The sequence below is a fragment of the Canis lupus genome, chromosome 35, assembly GCF_048164855.1.
Source record: "Canis lupus baileyi chromosome 35, mCanLup2.hap1, whole genome shotgun sequence".
Lineage (NCBI taxonomy): Eukaryota > Metazoa > Chordata > Mammalia > Carnivora > Canidae > Canis > Canis lupus.
The window spans coordinates 14,307,582-14,334,171 of NC_132872.1; the positions used below are offsets into that span (position 1 = coordinate 14,307,582).

Consider the following 26,590-nt stretch of genomic DNA (forward strand, 5'->3'; position numbering starts at 1 on the left):
GGCGCCGGCCGCCCCTCCCCCTCCCCCTCGTCCCGTCCGCGCCGTCGCGTCCAGTCCCGTCCCCTCCCGTCCCCTCGGGCGCCGCGGGCCGGGGGCCGATGCGCGGCGGCGGCGGCGGCGGCGGCGGCGGGGAGTTCCCGTGAGTCCCGGCCCCAGGATGCAGAATGTGATTAACACGGTGAAGGGAAAGGCGCTGGAAGTGGCTGAGTACCTGACCCCCGTCCTCAAGGTAAGCCGGGCCGGGCTCGCCGGGGGCGGCCAGGTACCCGCTGCCGTCCGCGGGGACGGGGGACGCCGCGGTCCCCGGCGGGGAAACGTGCCGGCGGGCGGTAAGGGGGGACGCGGCAGGGGGTGCGGCCCGCCGGGGGCTCAGCTGCTCTCCGGGGCTCTCGGGCCCTGGGGGTCAGCGTGGGGCGCCGCGGGGTGCGCACTGCTGCCCCCCCCACCCCCCCCTCCGGGACCCGGCGCGTCCGGTGCGTCCAGCCCGAGGGGGGAGGGGGTCGGCAGCGGGGTACATCCCACCCGGGAAGCCCCGACCGTGACATCCGAAGTCTGTGCGACTCTTTAACGAGGGCTCTGCCGATCTTTCAAAAAACGGAATCCGTATTGGGTACCAAAATGACACATGTCACTGTTTTCTTTCATACTTCCTAGGAAAGCCCTCTTAGCATAAGGAGTTTGAAACACGAAGTGGTGACTGAGGTCCTGAGGTCCTCCCTCTGTTGTTAGGATTTCAGAGGAACGAGGTGAATTGCAGCATTATCGCTGTGGGTATCCTTGATCCCAAATAACAGGGGGGAAGCGGTTTTTAAAAATAGCCGAGAAACTGCAAAGCCTGGACTTCATTGATGATAAGGAGCAAGCAGCCCGGCCCTCCGAGATATATTTACCTTTTTTTTTTTTTTTTTTTTGTCTTGTCAGTAATACGGCGTCTTTAAAGTGGAAGTTGTTACAGATTAGCTGTGTGACAGCAGTGACTTTATGTTTGAGAGAGAAATTTCCAGAAGTGCATTCAAGTTTTTAGAAGTGTTTAAAGTTTGTGTCATTGTGTTTTGTTTTTTTTTTTTTTTTTCCTTTCTGGTAAGTGTGCAATGAGAGGAAATGAGTAGGGAGTTCTTGCTCAAGTGCTTTTATTTTATTTATTTATTTTTTTAAGCATTCAGTCAAAATTTTGCAGATTTTCTTTTTAAAGATTTTATTTATTCGTCAGAGACACACGCAGAGAGAGGCAGAGACACAGGCAGAGGGAGAAGCAGGCTCCCTGCAGGGAGCCCGACGTGGGACTCGATCCCGGGTCTCCAGGATCAAGCCCTGGGCCGAAGGCAGGCGCTAAACCGCTGAGCAGGGGGGCCCCCCCCCCTCCCCCCCACGGGTGTCCCAAAATTTTACAAATTTTACTGTGAAGATGAAATATCCTTGGATATGGTTGGTTCCCTCTTCAAATCTTTGTTCCGGTATGCTAAGAACAGTGGAGAGTTGTACTTTGCTCTCTTTCCATGAAGAAGGGAAGTGTTGGTCCTGTATTTATATATATATATATATATATATATATATTTATATATATATATATATTTTTTTTAAGATTTATTTATTTATTTATTCAATTTATGAGAGAGATTGAGAGAGACCCAGGCAGAGGGAGGAGCAGGCTCCATGCCGGGAGCCCGACGCAGGACTCGATCCCGGAACTCCAGGATCACGCCCTGGGCCAAAGGCAGGCACCAAACCGCTGAGCCACCCAGGGATCCCCTTTCTTATATTACTAAGACTGATTTTAAAATGATAACTTTTGGGCCAAGTTAAAAAAAAGAAAACTATGAGAATTCAAATTCTTGCTATGCTTATATATTTTTTTTTACTGTGAAATGTCTCGTAATTAAAATTAGTCAACTTAGAAGATGAATTTGACGTTTGAATCAGATGATTCTTTTGCATATCATGGCATCTTTCAGAAACCTGTCTACCTATATCTGACATTTAAATAATGCACAATTACTAAACTTTTTAGAGAGGAAAATGAAAGAAAAAAATTCCCAAATTAAATATTAAACTGCTTGCCACATTGTTAGCCAATCGTGTTTTATTGAACTTAAAATAGAATTGTGTTTTGAGGAATCATTTTATTCTCTAAACTAAAAAGTCAAGTGTTAGCTTGTCAGTATGTACTTGTCAGTGTGTATTTTTAGTAATAAGGAGAATTATTGACCTTCTCCTTGCCTGTCTCTGTTTAAGAGAGAATCCTTATAGAGGCAAGGAGGAAAAACTAAATCCCTTGGAAAGAAACAATGACTTAACCTAGCAGGTAGAAATTAAGAAAAGTCATGGTGCAGTAAAAGCCAAAGTCTACAGTGATCTTCAGGCCTCTGCTTGATTGGTAGAGAGGCGCTTATTTCCACTACTACTTTTTCCTTGCTCACTTTTGCTGCAGCCAGTCTGAGCTCTTTGTTACTACATTAATGCTCTCTTACCTTGTTTTTTTTTGTATTCCTGCTTCATCTGCCTAAAATACTCTTTTACAGCATTCTGGCTTGTTCATTTTTTTAAGGTATCTGCTCAGTAGTCACCTATCAGTGAAGCCTTTGTTTTCTTACCATTCTATTATGTTTATTTATTTAAAGTGTTTTGTTTTGTTTTTTAATTTTAGAGAGAGCAAGGGAGGGGGGGGGGGCAGTAGAGGAAGAGGGAGAGAGAAACTCAAGCAAACTCCACACCCAGCATGGAGCGCAACGTGGTGCCTGATTTCATGATCCTGAGATCAGACCTTAGCTGAAACCAAGAGTTGGATGGTGAACCAACTATTGCCACCCAGGCATCCCGTTTTTTTTTTTTTAAAGATACTTATTTTAGAGAGAGAGTGTGTGTGTATGCAAGTGTGGGTAGGGTCAGAAGGAGAGGGAGAGAGAGACTCCTCACGCTGACTCCCCTCTGAGCTTGGAGCCTGTTGTGATGTGGGGACTCCATCCCAGGACCCTGAGCTCATGACCTGAACAGAAAGCAAGAGCTGGCCACCTAACCAACTGAGCCACCTAAGCACCCTACCATCTTATTTTAAATCTCTCTCCCCACCCCTGACCAGTTTCCTAGCTGCCTCATTTTTCCTGGTGGTTTTCATTACCATTTGGCTTTTCTCCCTCCGCTAGACTTTAAATGCCTTGTGAGGACAAGGATGAGTTTGGTCTATTTTATGCACTCCTATATCCCCATTACTTGAAATAGTGCCTGGCACATAGTGGTTATTCAGTAGATACTCATTGAATGAATAATGTTCATAAATGAATCCTTTCATTTTTGTAATCTGTACTACAGAATCTTACATTTAACTTAAAATTTAGCAACATTTGGAAAATAGCATCTTTGCTTTAGAGAGGAGAATATTATATCAATATCTTGAAGATAATGGAAAGGATTAAATGATTTATTACTTCTAGGCTTGGTTTCTAATATTATTCAATTGAAATGAGATGTTGGAGATGTTGGCTTAATAGTAAGCTAGCTAAACATTTTTAAGACATTTTTACTGTTCCGTAAAATAAAGATATTTGGTCATTTCACAAAATCATTGTAAGGCTTAATGTTGTATAAACCTTTGGATGTTTTTCCAAAGAGCTTTGCTCTGTTACAGCACTGATCTAATTGTATTGTAATTATTTTCATGTCAGTTTCTTCATTAGACTTTTGTATATTCCTTGGGGTCAGGTATCAGTGATGGGTTCTTTTTTGTATGTGCTCTGTTGCTTGGAAGGGTGCTAAGTGAATACTTGCCCACAAACATTTTTAGTTTGAAAGTGAAAGAGTATATAATATGTTATTCTTTTTGCTCTTTTTAGGAATCAAAATTTAAGGAAACAGGTGTTATCACCCCAGAAGAGGTGAGTGTTAAAAATATTCTGAAACTATTATATTTTATAATTATATTTAACTGGGTGGGGTTTTTTGCTTTAAGAAATCTTTAAGAGATGTTTAAGAAAACAAATTTCAATCTTGATTTGAATAAAATTAGATTCTTTTGACTTTATTAGCAATTTTATAGGGATTTCTACTTCCTCTTAAGACCATGTAACTTCCCTCTCAGTTTGCCACTTCTCATATTTCTCTGTAGTTCCTCTTTATTTAGAAATGGAGGTGGGAGAGGGAATGGAAAAGATTCCTATGGTCATTTACCCTTCACTCATATTTGTATTATATTGAAGTTGTATGATGGGCTTTGTGGTGTTGGCTGTTGTCTTGCCTCTGTCTACATCAAACATGAGTTTTCATGGCTTTTCATTTGGAAACTGGCTCACTGCTTGGATATTAAGTTTCTTTCAGTATTTAGCTTAAATATTTTATTGCTAGATACTGTATGCTGATTTTTTTTTCACAATTCTTTCACGTTTTCTACTAACCAAGTAATGTTGAATCTACTTACTGCTGAAACTGAGGTCTATTTTATAGGTTAGTTGTGTTTTATTCAACTTTTAACCTAGAATTATGTTTTGAGGAATCATTTTACTTGTTCACCAAATGTATAGAATAAAAGCGTTCTCTTAGGTAGTTTGTTATCCTTACAGAAATGCTGTTGTAGAAATTCTTTCACATTCTAGTTGTATGAATAGTTATGGTTGCATCAGACTTATTATTTTAGTCTTAATAAATAGCAAAGAATTATTTAAGCTTCACCTTTAACTTTCATTAAAAATACCACTTATTAGGGCAGCCCCAGTGGCCAAGCGGTCTAGTGCCGCCTTCAGCCCATGGTGTGATCCTGGAGATCCAGGATCGAGTCCCATGTCAGGCTCCCTGCATGGAGCCTGCTCCTCTCTCTGCCTCTCTCTCTCTCTGTGTCTGTCATGAATAAATAAATAAAATCTTTAAAAAAAAAAACAACAATACCACTCATTGGTGATAGAACTTTACTTACTCTTTTGAAAGAAACATTTTGAGTTGGGCATATTTTATGATCTGGCTTTTGCTGTAAATTTTAAGACCTCAAGCCTGAGAATTAACTGATCTTTCAGTTTTCAATTGTGATGGAATATCTTAAGTCCCAAATCTTTGTGAGTTCTGAGAATGGTGTGCTGAATTGATCTTTTATCTAAAATTATCTCTATTTTTAGTGAAAACACATGGTAGTATAAAAAGAACCTAGGAGATCTCCCTTTTAGACCCATTTCTCTTAGTCTTCTGACTTGGGCAAATTGATTAAGCTATGACATAGGCCTCATGTTTCCTTGTCTGTAAAATGAGGGATTTTGGCTAGACATTATCTGAAAGACCTATTCTACCTTAGGCACCATGAGTTTAATACCTTGAATGCCACATAAAACTAAGTTTTGATATTGTTAACTTTCTTGCCAAAGGTATAATTTAGACTTGGCTCTTAAAACTCTGAAATCAGGAGCAGGGATAAAAGTATGCTTTTCTTCTTGTGCTCTTTGGTTTTATCTATAGGAGGATGACTAATTGGTAAATAGATAGTTGGAGTTAGAGATACAAGTCTGTGGTCATTGGATAGACTTAAGCTAATTTTTAAAACAGCTACTAACCGTAGAATGAATAACACTTAGCTGTATCATTAAGCGGTTTTTGAGTTTCTTCCTTTTTAAAAAAATGCAAGGCTAAACTAACTCAGCCGGGTACCAACCACATAATGCTGGATTGAGGTAAAGTACAGTTGCAGGACTGAGTTAGATTAGAATGAGTCTAGAGGAGGAAAACGACATAATTGCTTTAGGATAAATGATATACTGAGTTTATTTGTTTTCTCTTACTGTTTTTGGGCTTCTGGCTGTTACCCTCCAGCTCTCTCCTCGTTTTCATTGAGAGGTGTTGGAAGTACTGTGTTTAAAAAGAGGGGTAGGCATTATCTAAGAGAGTATTGCCTAACTAAAAATTATATATATATAAAATATATATATATGACTTGATTAAGTGTAGAGTATTAGTAGAATAGCTTGAAGGATAAAGTTGCTGACCAAAATCTTAATAACTGCTTCCATCTTGGAGTTATTCTGCATTGTCACCAGGAGAAAGCTACTGCAAGCAATACTGAGAATTGAGAAAATTGAGTCTGCCTTACATTTTGTTTCATTTGAGCATATGAAGCCTGCAGTAATGGTCATTACTAGTGAGGGCAAATGTACACGTGTGCTAATTATCTGTGCAATTCTATGTTCTTTTGTAGGTTTTCTTACCTTCTAGTGTTTTGTTATTTTTAAAAATTTTTTATTTATTTGAGTAATGTCTACACCTAATGTAGAGCTGAAACTCAAAACCCCCAAAAAAGATTTAGATATCCTACTGACTAAGCTACCTAGGTGCCCTTGTTATTTTTTTTTTTTTTAATAAATGCTACTGGAGGCGCCAGGGAATAAAGTGTTAGTCTTGTGACAAAGCAATATCATTAAAGAATTTTTAAATTTTTAACTCTTTGTTTTGCTTGCATTTTGTTGAATTAATACCTTTTTTGGTGATGATAAATTAATTCTGGTAACCACAGAGTTAAAGGTAGCATTTGGTAGCAGTGACCTAAAATGATTAAAATGTGGGGAGACAGTATTGTTTTCATTTGTTTTTGTTTTTTCCTAACTAGTTTAAATAATAAAATTCTTTGAAATAAAAGAACAGAAACATTTGAAAAGTTGCTGTTGGGAATATGCTCCTAAATTTTATCTTGTTAATGTACATTCTTGAAAGAACTTGCTCTTAGAAAACTTATTTTATAAAATTTTGCTATCTTAAATGAAAGTAGAGTATTATATGTAGACATTCTTTTCTCAAACATTGGAGATTATTTTATTTTATTTTATTTTATTTTATTTTATTTTATTTTATTTTATTTTTTGCTGTGTAGTAAACCATGAATGATACGTGAATTTAAGTTAGAGCTATTGTGAAATAGAATTGGGAAAGTATGTGTATATATTGCCTGAGTTGGGACACTGCAGTTATGCTTAATGAGACCTTAAAGAAAGGTCTCATTTTCTTTAATTTTTTACTCTCAAGAATAAACAAGGATTTTTGTTATACTTACAGTAAGATCAGTTCATGCTCATATATAATAGACATTCTCAAAAGTTTGAACTTTCTTCCTGAGTCTGTTTTTGATTTCTGAAGAAAAACAAAAACTTGTGAAATGTTCAACCCGCCCAGAAAGTCTAAGGTGTTAAAGGATTCGATTTCTTAACTGTGTTGGTACTTTCTGAGTCAATCCAAAAGCTTCTAAATATTTCCCCACTGTTTCGCATTGCCTTTCTCACTCTTGTTAATGTGAAAAAGCTTTCAAAATGGGCCTTTACCTAAATTTAAAAAGAAACGTACACTGTGATGTCAAACTATTGTTACATCATAGGCTTGTATCTATTTAGTAATTTTTCTCAAAGAACTTCATTGAGTTTTCAACCAGTACCAGGAATATCTCTTCATCTTAATTATCCACAAAATGGATTCAGCATTTTAAATCCTTCAGCATTTTAAATCCTGCATTAAATTATTCATTTAATGATACTGTATCCTTTTGGCATTATTTAATCCAATGAAAAAATTTTAATTTAAAATAAATAGCACTCAGTGTTTTTTTCTTCAGAATTTAAATTTTATGGATATAAAAATTTTTGCAGTTTTAATAATAATCAAAAATCATTGGAGTGGTAGAGATTTGATGCTGTTTGCATTTATATGATTATTGGCTGTCAAGATTACACAGGATGATCACTTTGGCATTTTACCATCTTAAATTCAGTGATGTTCAATTTTTCTTTTCCCTTTTCTTTATATTCCTTTTAAATCCTAAATAGTTTGTGGCAGCTGGAGATCACTTAGTCCACCACTGTCCAACATGGCAATGGTAAGTAATCTTGAGTAAGAAATAGAAATTAGTACAAGGTATAACTTTATAATCCTGGCAGTTTGCAAAATGGATTAGGGTATGAATTTTAGAATGACCAGCTTAACTCTCTTCTAGTAGCTTTCTCTGTTCAGCAGTGTGCCGATGATATTTAAAGTAAAATAAAGGCTGACAAATTGGTGTTATACCTATTTTATTTTGCTTTGTTAGAAAAAAGATAGACTTTTTTGAGATCTATGCCTTTACTTCCTTTATAGTGTCTAGACAGATCTGATCTTGTGGTGGATCTTTAAAAAACAGTGTTCAAGAGTTTAATAAATTTGACTAGTTCATTTTTTTTCAAATTAAAATGTTTACTGAATATTTTTATACCAATACAGACATTTTGCAGTCTTAGGTTTTTTAATCGTAAGACCTTTTTTTTTAAAAAAAAAAAAAAAGGATTTTATTTATTTATTAAAGCACAAGCAGCAGGGAGGAGGGGCAAAGAGAGAGGGAGAAGTGGACTTTTTGCTGTGCAGGGAGCCCAGTGCAGTACAGGACCCAATCCCAGGATGTTGGGATCATGACCTGAGTTGGAGGCAGATACTTAACCGACTGAGGCCCCTAGGTGCCCCTAATCATAAGACCTTCTATTAAGGTTCAAAAGTATGCTCCCATTTTAGGAATTAGCTGAAAAGTTAAGAGGAACATTCATGATATTCATTAAGGTCTTAACTGAAAATCTGATAGTAATAGACTTTTTACATTTTTTTTCATTAACTTTTTTTCATTATGAAATTAATTTAAGCAACTTAGCAGATCTCATAACCTATTTTAAATATTCTGAATAATAACAAAATGTTTTAAAACATAGGCTGTTTCATTACATTCAAGTACTTATGTAGGGCAAAACCCCTTGACTGTAGCTGAAAAAGTGTGGCTCTCCCAGTACTGGCAGAGCTATTTTAATTAGGCTAGAATTGTTTGGGAATTATCATCTTGTTTGGATATAGGTGGTACAACTTGTTACATTCTTTTTTCTTTAAATTCTCTTAATGACACTTTTTCAGTTGTGGTTGACAGGTACAGTTTTGATTTGGGAGCAGGGGCTCTAAAATTAATAGAACTGATAATGTTTTCCTTTGTTTCTAAAGAGCTTAGATACTTAAAACTATTTTAAGCCAAAATTGGAACTCTCTTTTATCTGTGGCCTGTTCTCTTCTTTTTATATTTGAGTCATACCCAGAATAGTTTTACTGCTTTTTATCAATTGCTTTTTATCTTTCAGAACACTGTTCCTTAATGTACCAAAAAAGGCCAAAATGTCAGGTTTATTTAATTTCATCCTTTGTCTTCCTTATGTGTATTTCTGTTTCATATTTAAAATTGAGTTAATATCATAGCAGCTCTCTGATTTAGTAAGAATGATTAATTTTTTTGGATTATAAATTGTTAAAATTCTACTTAACTTGGTTCTAGTCTATAATCTTTGTGTATTTCAAGTCAGCTATATACAATTTAAAATAATATCCATTTTATAAAAGGAACAAATTTAGGATTTTCTTCAATATAATGTACATTTTCTTCGGGTTTCTTTGTCATAGTCCTTATTTGTCTAATTCAGACATACGGTTTATAGTATGGTTATAGGGATATGCATATATGGACAGGATCTTTTTTTTAGCAGGTAGTTTATAGTTTCACTTTATGAATTGTGACAGTTGAAATAATTTTATTGTAACAGAGCTCAGCTATACCCTACTCCAGTGTCCACACTTCTGGCTGAACACTGGGGCCAAAGGAACAATTCATTTTAAACCAGTGCTAGAAACAGATTATTTCCCCATTATAGTTTCATGTCTACAAGTGCCATCATGACCTTATTGTATATTCATCATTCAGAACTTCAGGCATTGCCATGTCATTGTTGAATTTGACAATTGAGAATGGTCTAAAGAAGCCCAGAAGGCTATTAAAAGGTCATTTCCTGGCTTTATTTTATGCTCGTATCTAAGGTTTAAAATTTAGACTGAAGCTTTGATAAAGCAGTAGACTCAAAACTTTTGTTCACATGTTTGTGACTGACAACACATGCCATTCTAGCTCTGCCAGTTCCATTAGGTGACCCACAAAAGAATCCATGAGCAAATTCTTAGTAAGGTAGTCCATACTAGCAATGAAAAATCAGAAAGGGTATAGCTGGCTCTGATCCACAGAGGAAGTAATGTTTAAGCAGGAGCCCTGGATTCCTTTGCTCTTTTGTGTTCTGGTTTTCTGACCAGAATATGAGCAATCTGACTTCTTTAAGCTAAAACGGGGAGATTAATATTACTTACCTCTTAGGGTTCTGAGGAGTAAATAAAAATAATGCATGTTAGAGTTCTAAGTCTATTTTCAGTCATTATTTTTAATATTATTATCTTGTGATTCAGAGCATCTTTTTTCTCTTAGTTCCAATTTTACTCAAGTGGCAGGAACGGGGATCTTGCCAACCACCTACTTTGTTATATAATGTCCTACAGTTATTTTTCTGCCTCCTCTTCTTGAAGATGAGCAGTACTTTAGAATTAAAAGTCTGAGATTATACTCCCTAAGGAACAACATTTTCTTTTTGTTTAGAGGCAAGCATAATAGTTGCTTAATAGTTCTATATTATTCTTTTTTGGTCTGCTATTTAATCTAAATTCTCTTAGGTCTGTCTGTGTCTCTTAGTACATTTCACTTATAATGCTATGCTCTTCCATGCCCTAGCATACAGCACTTAATGGTATCCTTCCGAAACTAGTCCTTAAAACAGTTTCTTAGGAGTGTGGATTGTGTAGTTTTGATATTTGCATGTGATATCTTCTGTTCTGTCTTTGCCTTTTAAAATAGTTGTTGTATTTTGGTGCTTTTTGCTCTTTTTAAAGGGCTACAGGGGAAGAATTGAAAGTGAAGGCATATCTACCAACAGGCAAACAATTTTTGGTCACCAAAAATGGTAAGAATTAATGTTGCATATGTTAATAAATTTTACACAAAGAGTTATGTTAAAAAACACAAAAATCCTTAGCATTTACTGATCTTAATTTATGTTTGAAGCCATACGTAAACAGCTTCTCTCAGAAATTTGGAAATTTGATGGAACTCTGGGTTTTCCATTGCTAGAGCATTTTTTTCCTTATTTCATTTTTACCTCCTTCCTTTTTGTTGCTTCTTTTTGCCAAAAAGATCTAGTTTTAAGATGTAGAGGGAAAGGGCCCAAGCAAATTTGGAATTTTAAATGCCTTTTTTTAAAGTTGACTTCATAATCAAAAACGTTTTAGCTATTTGATTTTGATCTTCTTTAGACTTAAACATTTGTCATGAAAAATGAAATTGAACTACCTTTGACATCTAAAAGCTCCAAGCTGAAGATTTATTATCCATTGTGTCTTGAAAGATTGCCTTTAGAAACAAAAAATGTTTTTGAAACTGGTGGTGTCTCATTTATGAAGTTAATTTGAAAACAGCATCAGAAGGTTGTTATAGTCCCCATCTAATCACATAATAGTACAATGGTTTTTATTTTGATTTATCTATAACAGGGAAAATATGTATAACATACCAGTTTTTTTCTTTCCTACAGCATATGTTTTATTATAATTGATCAGTTATATCCTTGTTTTTTAAAAAAAATCAAGAGATAACAGCTATTTCTTGACTCTACATCATCATGTTTTTACCTTATAATTGTTCAGTTATAGGCTTATGTGAATAATACCTGTTAATTGACACATACACTATGAAAAGCTTAATTCCAATATTGTATAAGATAATGAAATGTAATAGTTTAGTGAATTTTACACTGGCTTATCCATTATGAATAGCTGGAACTTAAGAATTATGAAGTACATATTAAAAGTTAATAAAGCAAACTGAAGGTCACCTCTACCACCCCTGAGAATGACAGGTGGTGCCTTCCTGTTTTGAGAGTAAGGCTATTAATATAAAGGATTATTATTCATTAGCCTGAAGTTGAGCAATTTCATCTTTGGCTCTAGCCTGCTGTTCTTCACAGACCATCAGGGTAAAAAGTACATAGAAAATTTCCAGTAGAGCCTTTCTACTTGTGTTTTGACAAGGCTATTTAGGGAGAGAGAAATGTGGTCATGAATGTGTCTGTAGGCTGAAGGTAACTCTTTAATCATTTTTATTAGAAGTGAAATACAATATTTCCTTAAAATGGAATAAACTCTTTTTCCTGATTTATAGGAAGCAGATTATGTACTAGTAACTGTATTTGCCATTTTTTTTTAATAGTGCCATGCTACAAGCGGTGCAAACAGATGGAATATTCAGATGAATTAGAAGCTATCATTGAAGAAGATGATGGTGATGGGGGATGGGTAGATACTTACCATAATGCAGGTAAGAGAAGAATGGAATACCATATATTAGTTTAAATTGTTTTAAATTCTTACAGTCTTTTATTACAGTGTTGATTTAAAAACACCAACAAGAGCAAATATAAGGCACAGTTGTCCCAATAGACTTTTACCTGAAAAGAAGCAGTGAGACAAAATTGGAAAAAAAGAAAAAATGCCCTTAGAGTATACCAGATTTCTATAGTACTGCTACTTCAGCAGCCATTTGAAAATATCCATATCATATTATTTTAAAGAAACAAAGATGATTAGAATTACTGAGTGTGCATACTGCTTTGCTTTAGAATTCCTTATTTATCTGTCATTCCATTACTGAATGATGAGCTTTGGGACAGGAACTATAGTTACATTTATTTTACTCAGAGACCTGGCATTTGAAAGTACTTAATAATTATTTGTTGAATGACTAAGAGTATTATAAGGACCACACTACATGAAAGTAGAGATTCATTGTTGAATCCTCAATATCTATCATAGTATCTGATACAGCAATTGTTCAGTAAATCTAAAGGAATTCTAAAGGAATTGACTAAATTCAAGCCTTTCATAAGTGTATGTTTGCAGAAGTTGTTTCTAAGTCTGAATATGATTTTTTATTTCTAGTTGTAAAAACATTTTGCCACTACATTTATATGTCAATGCAGATTAGTATATACTGCTATAGCTATACTAACTTAACAAGAGCAGCCTACTCTAATCTACATTGACGTGATTATATATAGTTATATGATATACAGTTGTATAAATTATTAGTTAATAGTTAACTATTAGTTCATTAATAGTTAATTTACATAGTTATATACTATTTATGGCTTAGCTTTAATGAAGAAAATGTGTTCTGAGTTTAACTCTAGGATACTAAAAAATAAATTTTCTCCCTCTAATTCTAGAAAGTAGCAGGTGTGTCAAAAGTAGTATTAGAGCAAGGTTTCTCAGCCTTAGCACTACTGACATTTTGGGCTGCATGATTCCTTGCTATAGCATTTCCTGTACGTTGCAGAATGTTTACAGCATCTCTGCCCACTAGATGCCAGTAGTATGAACTTAATTGTGATAACTCAAAATGCCTCCAGGCAGTGCCAAATATTCCATGAAAAGCAAAATTGCTGCCACCATTTGAGACCCACTGCAGTAGTTGGAAGGCTAAGTAATCTGCACAGGAAAAAGTATCTTGTTAGGTCAGTTTCCCCCTCTAGTTTTAGAAAGGGACACTGCTATGCGTTTATGATGATAAAGGCATAGATTCAGGACTTGGGTTTCTTGATTTGAAACTCATTTGTTTCTTGATGAGGTTGAGTGTTAACATTAAGGCCTTGAGAAAATAGTGGATTGAACAACTTTTTAAAATAATTTTAAAAATCATGCTATTTCTCCACTGAGAGTGCTGGATTTCTTTATTTTTGATCTTTCCAAAATTGTTCAGGTACTCTGCCTTAGTTTTCCTGTGGTGGAAGATGTGGGCAGCACATCTATAAGAAATTGTTGACTAACTAGAGCCATTAGTTATAACACTGTATTTTTGATGTCAAGTAAATGACTTATTCTGTTTTCTGGTTGTATTCTCTTTCATAATCACTAGGTCAAAATCTAGATGCATATTTACAGAGCCTTTCATTGCAGAAATAATAATAAGTAGGTGTCAGTATGATTGGATTAATAAAAATCTATTACAAAAATTCAACAACTGAAAAAATGTTTGCGCTGCTGGAGAGAATTTTAGTTTAAACTGTATCGTGATTTGCTTAAAACAGCATGCAACTGATGCAGAAGGTCATGTGCCTGGTTTCTTATTCACCTCAGTTCTCTTTGCTTCATCTTTGCTCCTCATAGGTTTCCTTTATTTCTCTTAGCCCTTGTATTACTCATGGTTCTCCAGAGAAACAGAAACAATAAAATCTAGTTTATAGATATAGATATAAGTATAGATAGATTTATTTTAAGGAATTGGCTTACATGATTGTGGGAGCTAGTCATTACTGCATTTTATAGCGCAAACTGGCCGGCAAGCTAAAGACCTAGGTAAAGGTGTCAGCTCGAGTCTGAAGACAGTCTGAAAGCAGAATTCTTTCTTTTTCCTGAGCACCTCAGTTTTTTCTCATAAGGCCTTGGATGAGGTCCACCCACATTATAGAGAGTAATCTACTCAGCCTGTGGATTTAAATGTTAAAATCTAAAAAAAACCCACAACAACAACAACAACTAAGAAATACCCTCATAGCTACATCTAGACTGATATTTGACTAAGAACCTGGGTATGATAACCTAGCCAAACTGACATAAAAATAACCATCGCAGGTCTTGAGAATGTTACCCTTATTAGAGTCATTTGAGTTTTGGGGGTTTTTGTTTTTGTTTTTTGGCCTGTATATCCTATTTTTAGAAACGTCTAGTTTGGTGGGATACTATTATTATTATATTTGGACAGATTGAAGGTGTTTATTTTATTTGTATCTGTGTACTGGATTCAGTGAATCGTTTTTGTAATACCAATTCAATGTGTTAAGATTTTTTTATTATGAAATAATTTTATAATATGAAATTTTGTGAAATAATATCTGTTATGTAGTAATTTGAAAACCTATGAAGTAAAAGCTTTATGCTAGAGCTGTGGATTGTGACATTTTCTATTAGTAAAAGTGAGTTATTCTTTGGTTTGAAGATGTCGAACAGATCAAGGTTTTAGAAGATTAACAGAGGGGCAGAGCTTATTTTGTATATATAGGGTTTTTTTTTTTCTTTAGTGTATTTCTTCTTTGTTGAACTATGGAATTAAAAACACTGGCATGTATTTTGAATTAGAAATACTGTTTAACTGACTTGTGCTACCATCAGCTTACTGCCATCTTCATCGAGACAAGTAGATTCAAGGTAGTTGCTTAATGGGTGCAGTGGATAAAACATTGAACTAAAAGCACATGTGGATTTGAATCCCAATTTCTTCACTGTGAGACTCAAGCAAGTTATTTCATCTCTGGAGACTTCATTTCTTCTTCTGGAGAAATGATTACCTAACTCAAAAGATAGTGTTTGTAAGGATGAAATAAGCTATGGAAACAGTAAGATAGAAAACCCCATATAAATGTGGTATGGTATTTACTACTTCTCCATGTCCTAGATTTCTGAAACAAATAACATTAATACCTTCTTGAGAAAATTCTAATGCAGTTTTGAATAAAATCAATGTGTGTCCTATAGTCTCTTAATGTGTTTATTCTGAGAATAAATATGTATTGGATAAAAATCCACACCAGGAAAGGTAAATGAAGAATAGTAGATGAATGATAGAGTAGAATAATTCATGGTAAAATATCACATTGGTATTTTTAAAATTTTTTTTTTTAATTTGAGAAGTGCTTTTAGTGTAATTTTTCCTATTAGAGTTCATTTGTAAAAATGCTGCTAACATTGCCTCCTCATTTCAAAGAAGTGAGAACTTAGGTAATTTGAAGTGTTTATATATTGTTTGAATCTGGTAAATAGAAGATGTTTACAATTTAATTTTAGTTATTTTTTTGAATTTTAAACAGGTGTTACAGGAATAACTGAAGCAGTTAAGGAGATTACATTGGAAAGCAAGGTACTGGTTAATTAGTTCATTTGTAAATTCAATGACATAGTTATTTGTATATATATATATTCTTACTTAAACTGATTAGTTTTCAAGCTTTTTGAAATTCCAGTTATTTTTTTCTCCTCTCAGTTTTCCATGTCAACATATCAAAACTACTACTTCCCAATGCTTATTTTCCTTAGTCTGTTGTATGGTTACAAAAATTTTGAGATTAAAGCTGGAAAAAACTAATTTTCACCAATTGGGAAGGCTATAGGCTACTTTAAAATAAATAACTTTTTATCTTTTGGTGTAAGTACCAAATATTCTGTAAATGGAGGTTTTGGGGGAGGTTTATGTACTTGCTGGTTAGTAGATACTAATGATACATTATTTAAATTTTATAGTTCCTTAATTTACTGCTATTTTGAGTAGAAATTTTGGTTTTTGAAAATTTAGAGATAAACTTCAGTTTAACATCATCCAAAATGTGATATATTTTGACTGAGTGGAAGCTGAATCAGTTAGGTTTTATTGTATGGTTTATTGTGGGGAGTTGGGTAAAAATCTATAACTGGAATTTTTCTGCTTGAAAATTTCAATTCAAACTATCATATCAGCTTTTCATTTCTAAAAATGATTGCAGTTATTTTCATATTATTATGTTTGCTTGAAATGACATGAAAAAATACAAAATACCTTTTCCCATATCTTTTCTTAATTATTTTGTTAACAGATCTCTTAGAGGATAGACTCTTTGGACAGAATAATTGAGTTTCTTTTGTCCTTATGAAATATTTTCTACAAGAGTTACTAGTTTAAGATACACTTTTTTGTATGGTTTTGTCATTTGGATCTTTTGGGATTTGTAACTGGCTTTTAACAGGAAGTGTTAGAAACTGAAGCAAGTTTTTGCATTGTTTCCCCCCCCCCCCCCCCCCATGTATAATTTTTTGCTTGCTAGGAATTAAGATTCATTTGCTTGGCCCGAAAATTCATCCATTTGAAATTACACTTTTTGGAGAATTTGACAACTGAAGAAAAATTACCAAAATGGCTTTGCTACTTTAGGAAATCTTACTTATTACTCTGGCCATAATTGTATATGCTTCAGACTTTGAAAATGAAAAATGGCAGAGTACTGTGGATAGCATTTTTTGATAGGTTTATAGTAATTCTTTCAATAATTTTTTTTTAAATGCAGTACTGGTTAATATGGTCCTTGGTATCCCACTTAACATCCTTATACTAAGGGATGAATACTCAGAATAATGTACAACTTGAATGTCTTTCTTGTTATTTCCTATTTAATGTAGAATTTACACTATTTTTTATAATTTAATGCTTCCAGTACTTGTCCAGACCCAAGTATTAATCTTTCTTGTTGATTTCTGCTGTATTCTGTTTCAAGTACGATCACCATAACAACAAAATGATTAAAATTTCCCTTAATGATCAGTTTGTTACATATTGGCTCATCTAATAATTATCGACATACTATCTTTTTCTATGGTTTCACATTTTGGGTGTGGTAATGATACATAGAATTTTTAAGTTTCTAGTGGTAAATAAAATCTTCTCTAAGTAAAATTATAAATTAGGTGAAACTAGATGTCCAGTTTTTTTTTTTTTTTAACTTTTCATTGACTTCAGATTTTTAGAATATTGATTTTGTGAAATGATAATTATATATTAGACTTGTCTTTGGTTAGTATTATTATTTCATTTCAGTGCAAATAGAGTTTAAAAACTGAACTAAAATCTTACATTTTATAATAACTGTAAAGTCCGATAATTTTGCTTAATTCAGTCTAAGGTATTATTAACAAATTAGAATATAATAGTGTTTGGTTTGTAATAATAAGCTTAACTTACAAATGTACTATGATTTATAAATACATATCTTTTTTCTCCTTTATGTGTGCAAATTATAGCTCTAAACTCTAAGCTCTAATATTAACGATTAGTTAAATAAAAATACTATTTTTTTGGAAGTGCAAAAAACATTAATTGTTAGCTTTGATGGTACTTGGTTCTTCTCAGATACTTTTTATATTTTTCAGTCATAGCACTTGTACATCACTTTTTACCATTTGGTTATGGGTTTGTTATCTCCATTGGAGTAGGAAGGAGTTTCTTGAGGATAAGAACTATCTTTAGCACTCTTATTTTCACAATGGTTTGCACTGTGCTGACACATGAGTACTCAGCGTTTGAACTAATGGACATATTTAAGTGACTTTAAATATAATTTCAAAGGACAGTATAAAACTTCAAGATTGCTCAGCAGTATGTGAGGAGGAGGAAGAAGAAGATGAAGGAGAAGCTGCAGATATGGAAGGTATTTTGTGTTCTAGATTTTCTTTAATCATACTAGAATGTTGATTTTGGAATATTCGTATTTGAAGTAGATAAGAATTGTACTGCATTGAGTTCTAGATTTTAACATTTAACAGCCTAAAGAGGATTTTGTTTAGTTTAAATTTAGTTAGCGCAGAGCTTACCTTGGTCTTGAACTATTGTTGTATTTTACCTAGAGCATAGCCTTGATTTCTAGTGGGATACATTTTAGTCATAAATCTTTAATGGTAGGTACAGTTCTAAGACACAGATTCTTAAGCTAATTCTTTTTTTTTTAAAGATTTTATTTATTTTTTCATGAGAGATACACACACACACACACACACACACACAGAGATAGGCAGAGACACAGGCAGAGGGAGAAGCAGGTTCCATGCAGGGATCCTGACATGGGACTCGATCCCTGGTCTCCAGGATCAGGCCCTGGGCTGAAGGCAGCACTAAACCTTAGCTGAGCCACCTGGGCTGTCCTCATAAGCTAATTCTTAAAAACTATTTCAGAGCAGAACAGAGCTTGCCCAAGTACTGTATATTTTCTTTTTTTTTTTTTTCTGACGAAATATATAGAATTTATGGTGAGACTGAAATGCTCTATAGCATGCAGAAGTGGAAGATGGTGCCAAGTGGAGTTGAAGCATTATAAGAGCAAGTGGTTTGCTAATGAGGAGGTGACAGCCAAATTGCCAGAGTAGCCTTGACTCAAAGTACCTTTTTTTTTTCCTTTTTCTTTTTGAGAGAGAGAGAGTCAAGTGATGGAAGAGGAGCAGAGGGAAAGGGAGAAGCAAGACTCTCTGCTGAGCAGAGAGCCCACCCAGCTTGGGGCTCAATCCCAGGACCCTGGCTGGGTTCATCACCAGAGTCGAAGGCAGATGCTTAACCAACTGAGTCACCTAGGGCTCCCCTCAAAGTACTTTTCAGTTTTGTTTCCTAAATTACTTTTGAGTTCTCCTGAAACCTAGCTGTATATCTGTTCCTGAATTCTAGTAAGAGTTTATTTTTATAGTAAACTCCCATCCTTTGAAGAAACCAGAATGAGTTACTGGTAACCAAAATTGCTCACAGCAACCTTATATACCGTCGCTGTAATTGATTTCATGTTTAAATCTCCAATCCAGATCTCCTGAACTTCAAATGTACTTGTTTAGTTTCATTTGCACCTGAATGTGTCATAATTGTCAGCACCACCTCCTTGCACAAATACTTTCTACATTCCATCTGTCTGAATGGTGTACAGTTACCCGAGCTGGGGCGGAGGGTAGGAAGAGTACTGTGAGTAAGGCACTGCTTTTAGAGTACAAGCTGTGGGACTGCCTTAAATATCTGACAGCTTTTTAGTGTGTTTGTTACATTTCCCTTGGCTAGAGCTAAAGAAAAAAAATGCTTTATTTGGAATTTTGCTTAAAAAACTGTTGATGATATAGCAGGTAATATAACAGCAATTAATATTACAGGCAATTTTCACTCCTTATTCAACAAGTATTGGGCAGTATAGTATCTGTGTGTCAAGTACTGTCCTTGGTGCTAGAGATGAAACAGTAGACATGTTCTAGTTATAGGAGAGGAAAAAAGAACAATAGGTAAGCAATATATATGCTGTTTTAGATGGAGATCAGTATCAAGGAGAAAAATGAAGGGATGGGGATGGGACAGGGAGTCTTGGGGAGCAATGAGTATTATTTTAAGTACGTTTGTCGAGAAAAACCCAGTTGAGAACATGAGTTTTCAGTAAAGCCTGGCAGGAAGTGAGTGAGCAAGCTATTTGGATATCTAAGGAAGAGTGCAAAGGCCCCTGAGGTAGGAGCTTGTGTAGCTTGTATAAAATACTGAGCAGGGGTGCCTGCCTGGCTCAGTCAGTAGAGCATGTGACTCTTGATTTCAAGGTCATGAGTTCAGGCCCCACATTGGGTGTAGATCTTACTTAAAAAAAAAAAAAAAAAAAATACCTGTGTTCAGAGAGGCGTAAGGGCAGAGTCAGAGAAGTAAGGCTTGGAGTCAGTGAGATAACCTTGGGACCAGATCATGTAAGGACCTGGCTTGCCTCAGTGAAATGAGAAGCCATTGGAGGGTCTTTCTAAGTAGAAAAGCAACCTAGAGTAAGATTTAACATTTTAACAGAATCACTGTGTGATTGCTATATTGAGAACAGAATGAAGAGGTTTAGGGACAACAGTTGGGAGGCTCTTTTGATGATCTGATTAGGCAAGATAGCAGCTTGGTCTCGATAAGCAACATTAAAAAGTCATGAGAAACAGAATTGTGGACATATTTTGAGGGTAGGGTCAAAACAATTTGCTGCTGAGGTGGAGTGGCATGGGAGAGACAGAGTAGTCAGGTGTGATTCCAAAGATTTTTGACCTAAGTATCTGGAAAGATGTCTTCAACTGAGATGAGGAAAATGATAGGAACGAATAGCTTTGGAGGAGGAGTTTGGGAGGTCAGTTTTGGATGTGTGCTGTTTTTGATGTACATTAGCTATTCCTTTGGACCCATAAATAGACAAATACCCAGGTTTGTAGCCAGGGATAAATTTGGGAATCATTATCATTTAAAGCCATTGAGACTAGATGAAATCATTAAAGGAGTAGTGTGGATAGAAAAAAGACAAAAAAAAAAAAACCCCACAAGGTCCAAAAACTGAGCCCTTGGTTACTGTTGAGTTTTAAAAAAGAGAGATGAAGAACCAAGCATAGAAAATAGTAAAGGAGAAGCCAGTGAGGTGAGAGACAAAGCCAGGAAAATAATAGTATTTCAACAGCCAAGAAAAGTGTTCCAAGAAGGTGGGACTAAATCATCCAGAGGGCTCTGTGAGAGATCAGTGAAGATGGAAACTGGGAATTTACCCTTGGATTCAGCAGAGTGGAAGCCACTGATGATTTCAATGAGCACATTTTATGCAGTTCTATAAATAGCCTTGTGTATGTGATGGAGTCACTGAGGTTCTACAGTATCATTATGCTGTTTGGAATTGCTAAAAGCCTGTAGCTTGGACCAGGCCCTGGCATCCTAACTTTCTCTGGCTCTGTCAGGTAGAAAATCTGCTGTTCCTTTGGAAGTATAAAATTAGCTCCTTCGGGATCCCTGGGTGGCGCAGCAGTTTAGCGCCTGCCTTTGGCCCAGGGCACGATCCTGGAGACTCGCGTCGGGCTCCCTGCATGGAGCCTGCTTCTCTCTCTGCCTATGTCTCTGCCTCTCTCTCTCTCTCTCTCTGTGACTATCATAAATAAATTAATTAATTAAAAAATTTTAAAAAAAATTAGCTCCTTCATACCTATTCAGTATCTTCAGTTAAAAAACAAAAGCAAAAACCCAGGTTTTGAATGATACTCTGAAGTAATATATAGTTTGGTTTAGGAAATTTTCTTGAACTTGATTAATCTTTTGTTGCTTTTTATAACAGAATATGAAGAAAGTGGATTGTTGGAAACAGATGAGGTTTGTAAATTGAGTTTTTAGTTAACTTTTACTGAATAAACTTGGAGATTAATATTTCTAATAGTATTTGATCTTTCCATAAACTTTTTAGTTATATGTTTGCATTGGTTATATAGCATATAATGTTTTAGCTTTGGCTTTTAAGTTCTTTTTGTTTTTGAAAAAAAAATACAGGATGGGAAAAATACTTTCTAAGTTGTCACATTCATTCTGATTTTAATGAGTGTAAATTTCTCTCCATATTCCAGGCTACCTTAGACACACGGAAAATAGTAGAAGCTTGTAAAGCTAAAACTGATGCTGGAGGTGAAGATGCTATTTTGCAAACGAGAACTTATGACCTTTATATCACTTATGATAAATATTACCAGACACCACGACTATGGTTGTTTGGCTATGATGAGGTAAAAACAAAATATATTTTAATGTAAATATCTTGAGTTGTTGGATTTAATTCCTTTGTGGGTATATATTATGGGCATATATTATGGCCTTTTATTTAAATTTTAGAAATCATTTGTTTTACAATTTCATGATTAATATTGAACTACTTATTTTGAAGAAATTATTAATTATTCAGTGTGACAATAACACTACTAAGAATCAAACAAATAATCTGTTACATATTTATTACTTGGTCCCTGAGGTTATTCCTTCAAAATATAAGGGAAATTGAACTCTGTTATATTAAATTTATTGGGCATTAACATTTGTTGAATGTATAACAGAATGATCATGTTGGCATGTGTGTTTTTTTAAGACAAAACCTTTTTTTTTACTCATTTACTTAGTAGAATTAAAGGATAACTGAAATAAAACTGTTTTAACCTGTCAATCTTATGACTAAAAGTGGGAAGTAAAAAGATATAAAACAAAATAGACCCAAAAGATGAGTTATAAAATGTTTTGATAGCCATGAACTTGCTTTTTTGTGGGATCTTTACTACATTAGGTGGTGGCTGAAGTCACATAGCCTTGGTGTTCAGATTCTTCCCTCCCTCCTCCTTTTCTTAGTTATAAGTGTATTGTAAACTCTCCCCCAAATAGTCTAGTAATTCTAAATAGTCTGGAATTCTATATTGCAAGTGACACGGAAGATGGGGATAAATATATTTTAAACAGAAGTTTAGGCCTAAAAGGTTTCAGACAGTGATTTTAAAACATTTTTTGTTGTTGTTTCAGCAAAGGCAGCCTTTAACAGTTGAACACATGTATGAAGACATTAGTCAAGATCATGTGAAGAAAACAGTGACCATTGAAAATCACCCTCATCTCCCACCGCCTCCTATGTGTTCAGTTCACCCATGCAGGTGTGTGTGTGTGTGTGTGTGTGTTGTGTACTTCATGGATTTATTACTTGAGAATCTGTAAACAAAGTGCAGATTTGTGACAGAAACATTATAATAAGCAAGTACGTACTGTTCTCTTTTGTCTTTCTTAGAAATGTTCTTGTGCTTAAATATAAAAGAAACAGGAAAAAGTCAATTTATTTTAAGTTTAATTCATTAAGAATATATTTTGCTCTTTGTGTGTTCAGTTATAGCATAGATCTTTGTGATTTTACTATTTTTAGCTCCAAGAATCGTTTAGAAAATGCTTCTTAAATAAAAAAAAAGTACCCATCATTTAGACATGGTTTGCCCTACTGTGATGTATCTATTAATGTGGAGTATAAAGTGATCCTTGTGTTTTTCTAGGTGACTTATTTATCTCCTTTTATTGGTTAGTGAAGGGAGACGTATGCAGAGTTCTCTTTTCCTTTACTCTTAAGAGATGTTCAGCCCAACTAAATCAAGTGCATTTTATGATTTGGGGTTTTCTTCATACCATTGTGTGTTTTTCAAGGCCAAATGAGTGAAGCTGAGTCCATATGCATGATTTGTCAGTTATTTCTAATGAGTAGCTTTCACAAACCATTGAGGAATTCTGGTAACAATATTTTTGAGATGAAAACTTTGGTATTCCGCTAATTAGATGCAACATTCCAGTTTTAAAAAGTTGTTTAATATTTTCTCATTTTTGCAGGATCTTGATTCTCAGATTTTATTATATAGAAAGCCTAGTTCATTTTTCCAGTTTATCGAGAGTTGTTAATGTTGCTAAGTGAAAAGTAATTCAAGAGTCATTAGTTTTAGTTTTAAATTATCTAAAAGGTTTTCATTTTATTCTCTTCGCTTCTGTGATGGTTGGAGGGTTTAGGACAGTGCTTGTCAAACTGAGGCATGTCTCAATTCTAAATAGAATAAATAAACTCTAAATAGAATCAGATGGATTTTATAGTATGCATTAGGACAAAGAAAAAAATATATATAAACTTCTTGACTCTAACCAGATTAGCTTTTTTAAAATTCAGTTTTAGCTTATTCTCTGCCAAGTATTTGAACAGTCAGAATCACAGCATTAGAAATATCTGTTTTTTGGATTAGCTGTTATCATGTAGCTTTTTTGAATTTGCTTGGTCTGGTTCTTGTTTGTTTGTTAGAGCCTACAACCCTTGCTCTGCAATTATACTTTGGCATGATTTGCCTTTCTCTGGCTTTCTACTGTACTACTCCACCCCCAAGTCCTTCTACCCCTGTTATAGGAACACTAACAAGTGGTATTGTGTTTGTGACTACCATAGCTTTTAAAATTTAACCTGTGCTCCAGTAAAATAGTGTATATGATTCTCAGCAATCTGACTTGTTGGGGAGTAGGGAGGAGAATATTTTATATTACAACTATTATGTTAAAATTAATTCATTGACCCTAATAAGATTTCTTCAGAGACAAAAACTTGGCTCTTCCTATTTTGATCTAATATGTTAATAAGATTTATTTGTTCTTTTGCTTTTAGGCATGCTGAGGTGATGAAGAAAATCATTGAGACTGTTGCAGAAGGAGGGGGAGAACTTGGTGTTCATATGTATCCTTACCTGTATATGTCGTTAGGGGCATATTTGCTCTTAGGATTTTTTTTTTTCCCTCTTTGGGAAATGTTGGTACAATGTTAATGCCCCAGTACCTGTAACTTGTTTTAGCCCCTCCCTTATGTGGAAGTCTTAGTAGGAGTCTTTATTTGGAAAATGTTATATTGTGATAGTTCTGCTTTGTTCAGTTGGTTAGCACATGTCCTTGTTTGCACCAGTCAGCTCTGCCTTGTTACAGAGCCTCAGATAAATATGTCTTTTCTGGCAACAGCTTGCCAGTTGATTTCGTTTGTCTAAAAGGCAATGGCTAAGAGTATGTGAATATAAAACCATTGCTCTTGATGGAAAAGAAACTCAATGGGCTTAATTTATTGATGAAAGAAGGGTAACCTACTAATTTAGAAGATATCACATGAGTATCTTTTCCCTAAGTATATTTCCAGTTTAACTGTTATAAAAACTGTGCTTCCCATCAAGTAAAAGTAAAATTACCTCCTATCATTCTAAAGTCTCTGAAGCAAAGAATTCAGACTAACAAATCGGTTAATTAAAAAGTAAAGCACACAATGCATTTTTTATTAAAATGTAATATTTTTATATTTCTCCAGATGAAAGCAGGAGATTTTATATCTTCCTGTGGTTTTCCTACTTAGTTCTCTGTGATTGACAAGAGAAGTAAACTAAGTAAACTGCTAGATCCTGAAATACATGTACTCATAGCATGGATTCATCCGAAGCAACCAAAGTCAATGATTTAGACGCAAATAGTTTGAATTTATTTGGTGATAGATTGATGTTACACTTGGTGCTTCATGCCAATCAGCATTCATTGTAGACTGTGAAGGGTCACCCCTTCTTGCAGTTACAAATAACCTAAGAATTGCTAATAAAGTGTATCCCTCAGAGGAACACTGGTCTTATTTGACATTGAAAGAAACCAATAACTTTTGGTCCAAACTAGATTTACTTCTGAAACCTTATTACACATAATTTGAGCATTCATTGCTATTGTAGGCTATGTAGTAACTTAGAAGATTCTGTGTTTAATAATTGATTCATCAATTCCTTCAATTAAAATTGAGTTCTTAATATTTCCAAGTACAGTGGAACATAGAAAAAAAATCATGATCTTATTAGTCCAATATAATAGATTCTATGGCAAGTACATATACTAACTTAGAATCAGTTCATGGAAGGTTTCCACTTTATTTTTTTCTCTTTTCTCGAGTGCGTTTATATTCTTTATAACATAAAGTGCGTTTATATTTTCTAACATACCCTAGCAAACTAATAGACAATAAAGGAACCATTTCCTACTCATTTAAACATGAACAACCTTGTCCTTATTTTTATATCAAAATAATTGGGCTCCTGTGAACTCTTACTTCCAGGAAGTTTCCATCCAAATATTAAATGGGACTAGACCGAGCAGTCCTGAACCTCATGTTGAGGAGACACAAATTTGCATGGGTGAAATTTTTAATATATTTGATTTAAGATTTTGTCTTACATGTTTTTTTCTGAGAAATCATTGCTTAATAAGGATAATTACAATGTTAGCTGAAATCATAGTACCATTTACCAATCTGTTTTCCTTAGCTAAAGTCCTTTAGGTATCTTCTAATTTTCTTGAAGTTTGTACAAGCTGTCATTCCAACAATAGAATATGACTACACAAGACACTTCACAATGTAACGAAGAGAGCATAGAATCTATCCTAATTATTGTTTCTGATTTTTAAAGAATTAACCCATAGATGTGACCATTGACCATATTCACCGATATGTACAATTTCTCTAATAAAGGGACTTATATGTTTATGCATCAAATAAAAAAAGTTCCACTACCAGCCTTATTTGTTTAATAAAAATGAGTGTAAAGAGACTGTTTTTCTTGCTTCTTATCAAAAGATGATAGTATTTTCTTTGAGGATTCTGGAAATGAAGAATTATCTCCTACAATATGATAAGAGTATTTTTGGTTCATCCTAATGAGGAAGGCATTAAATGTGTTGTAATAGTGTGAACTAGGACTAAAAAATACTGCAGGCTAGACATACCTTCCCTTTCTCTTCTGTTCTTTTTGTTTTCCTTCTCCTCCCCTCTTCCCAAGTTTCTTATCTGCT

The 26,590-nt window shown here is 34.7% G+C and overlaps 1 protein-coding gene across 1 annotated transcript; it reads left to right on the plus strand.

Annotated features, from left to right (window-relative positions):
• The first annotated feature begins 108 nt into the window (after positions 1 to 108).
• On the plus strand, positions 109 to 26,349 carry ATG3 (autophagy related 3). The gene is made up of 12 exons (XM_072811659.1): positions 109 to 229; positions 3,828 to 3,869; positions 7,776 to 7,825; positions 10,717 to 10,787; positions 12,089 to 12,196; positions 15,741 to 15,790; positions 18,023 to 18,104; positions 21,522 to 21,556; positions 21,805 to 21,960; positions 22,739 to 22,866; positions 24,393 to 24,461; positions 26,079 to 26,349. Exons 1-12 carry the CDS (start codon positions 158 to 160, stop codon positions 26,158 to 26,160), a joined length of 945 nt encoding a protein of 314 aa, XP_072667760.1. The 5' UTR covers positions 109 to 157; the 3' UTR covers positions 26,161 to 26,349.
• The last annotated feature ends 241 nt before the right edge of the window (positions 26,350 to 26,590 follow it).

Bases quoted from the DNA above. Each gene is read 5' to 3' on its own strand.
- ATG3 (XM_072811659.1), top strand. From the start codon at position 158: ATGCAGAATGTGATTAACACGGTGAAGGGAAAGGCGCTGGAAGTGGCT. The intron at 15,791-18,022 runs GTACTGGTTAAT...ATAATTTCAAAG, and splicing joins AGATTACATTGGAAAGCAAG to GACAGTATAAAACTTCAAGA. The intron at 18,105-21,521 runs GTATTTTGTGTT...TTTTTATAACAG, and splicing joins AGAAGCTGCAGATATGGAAG to AATATGAAGAAAGTGGATTG.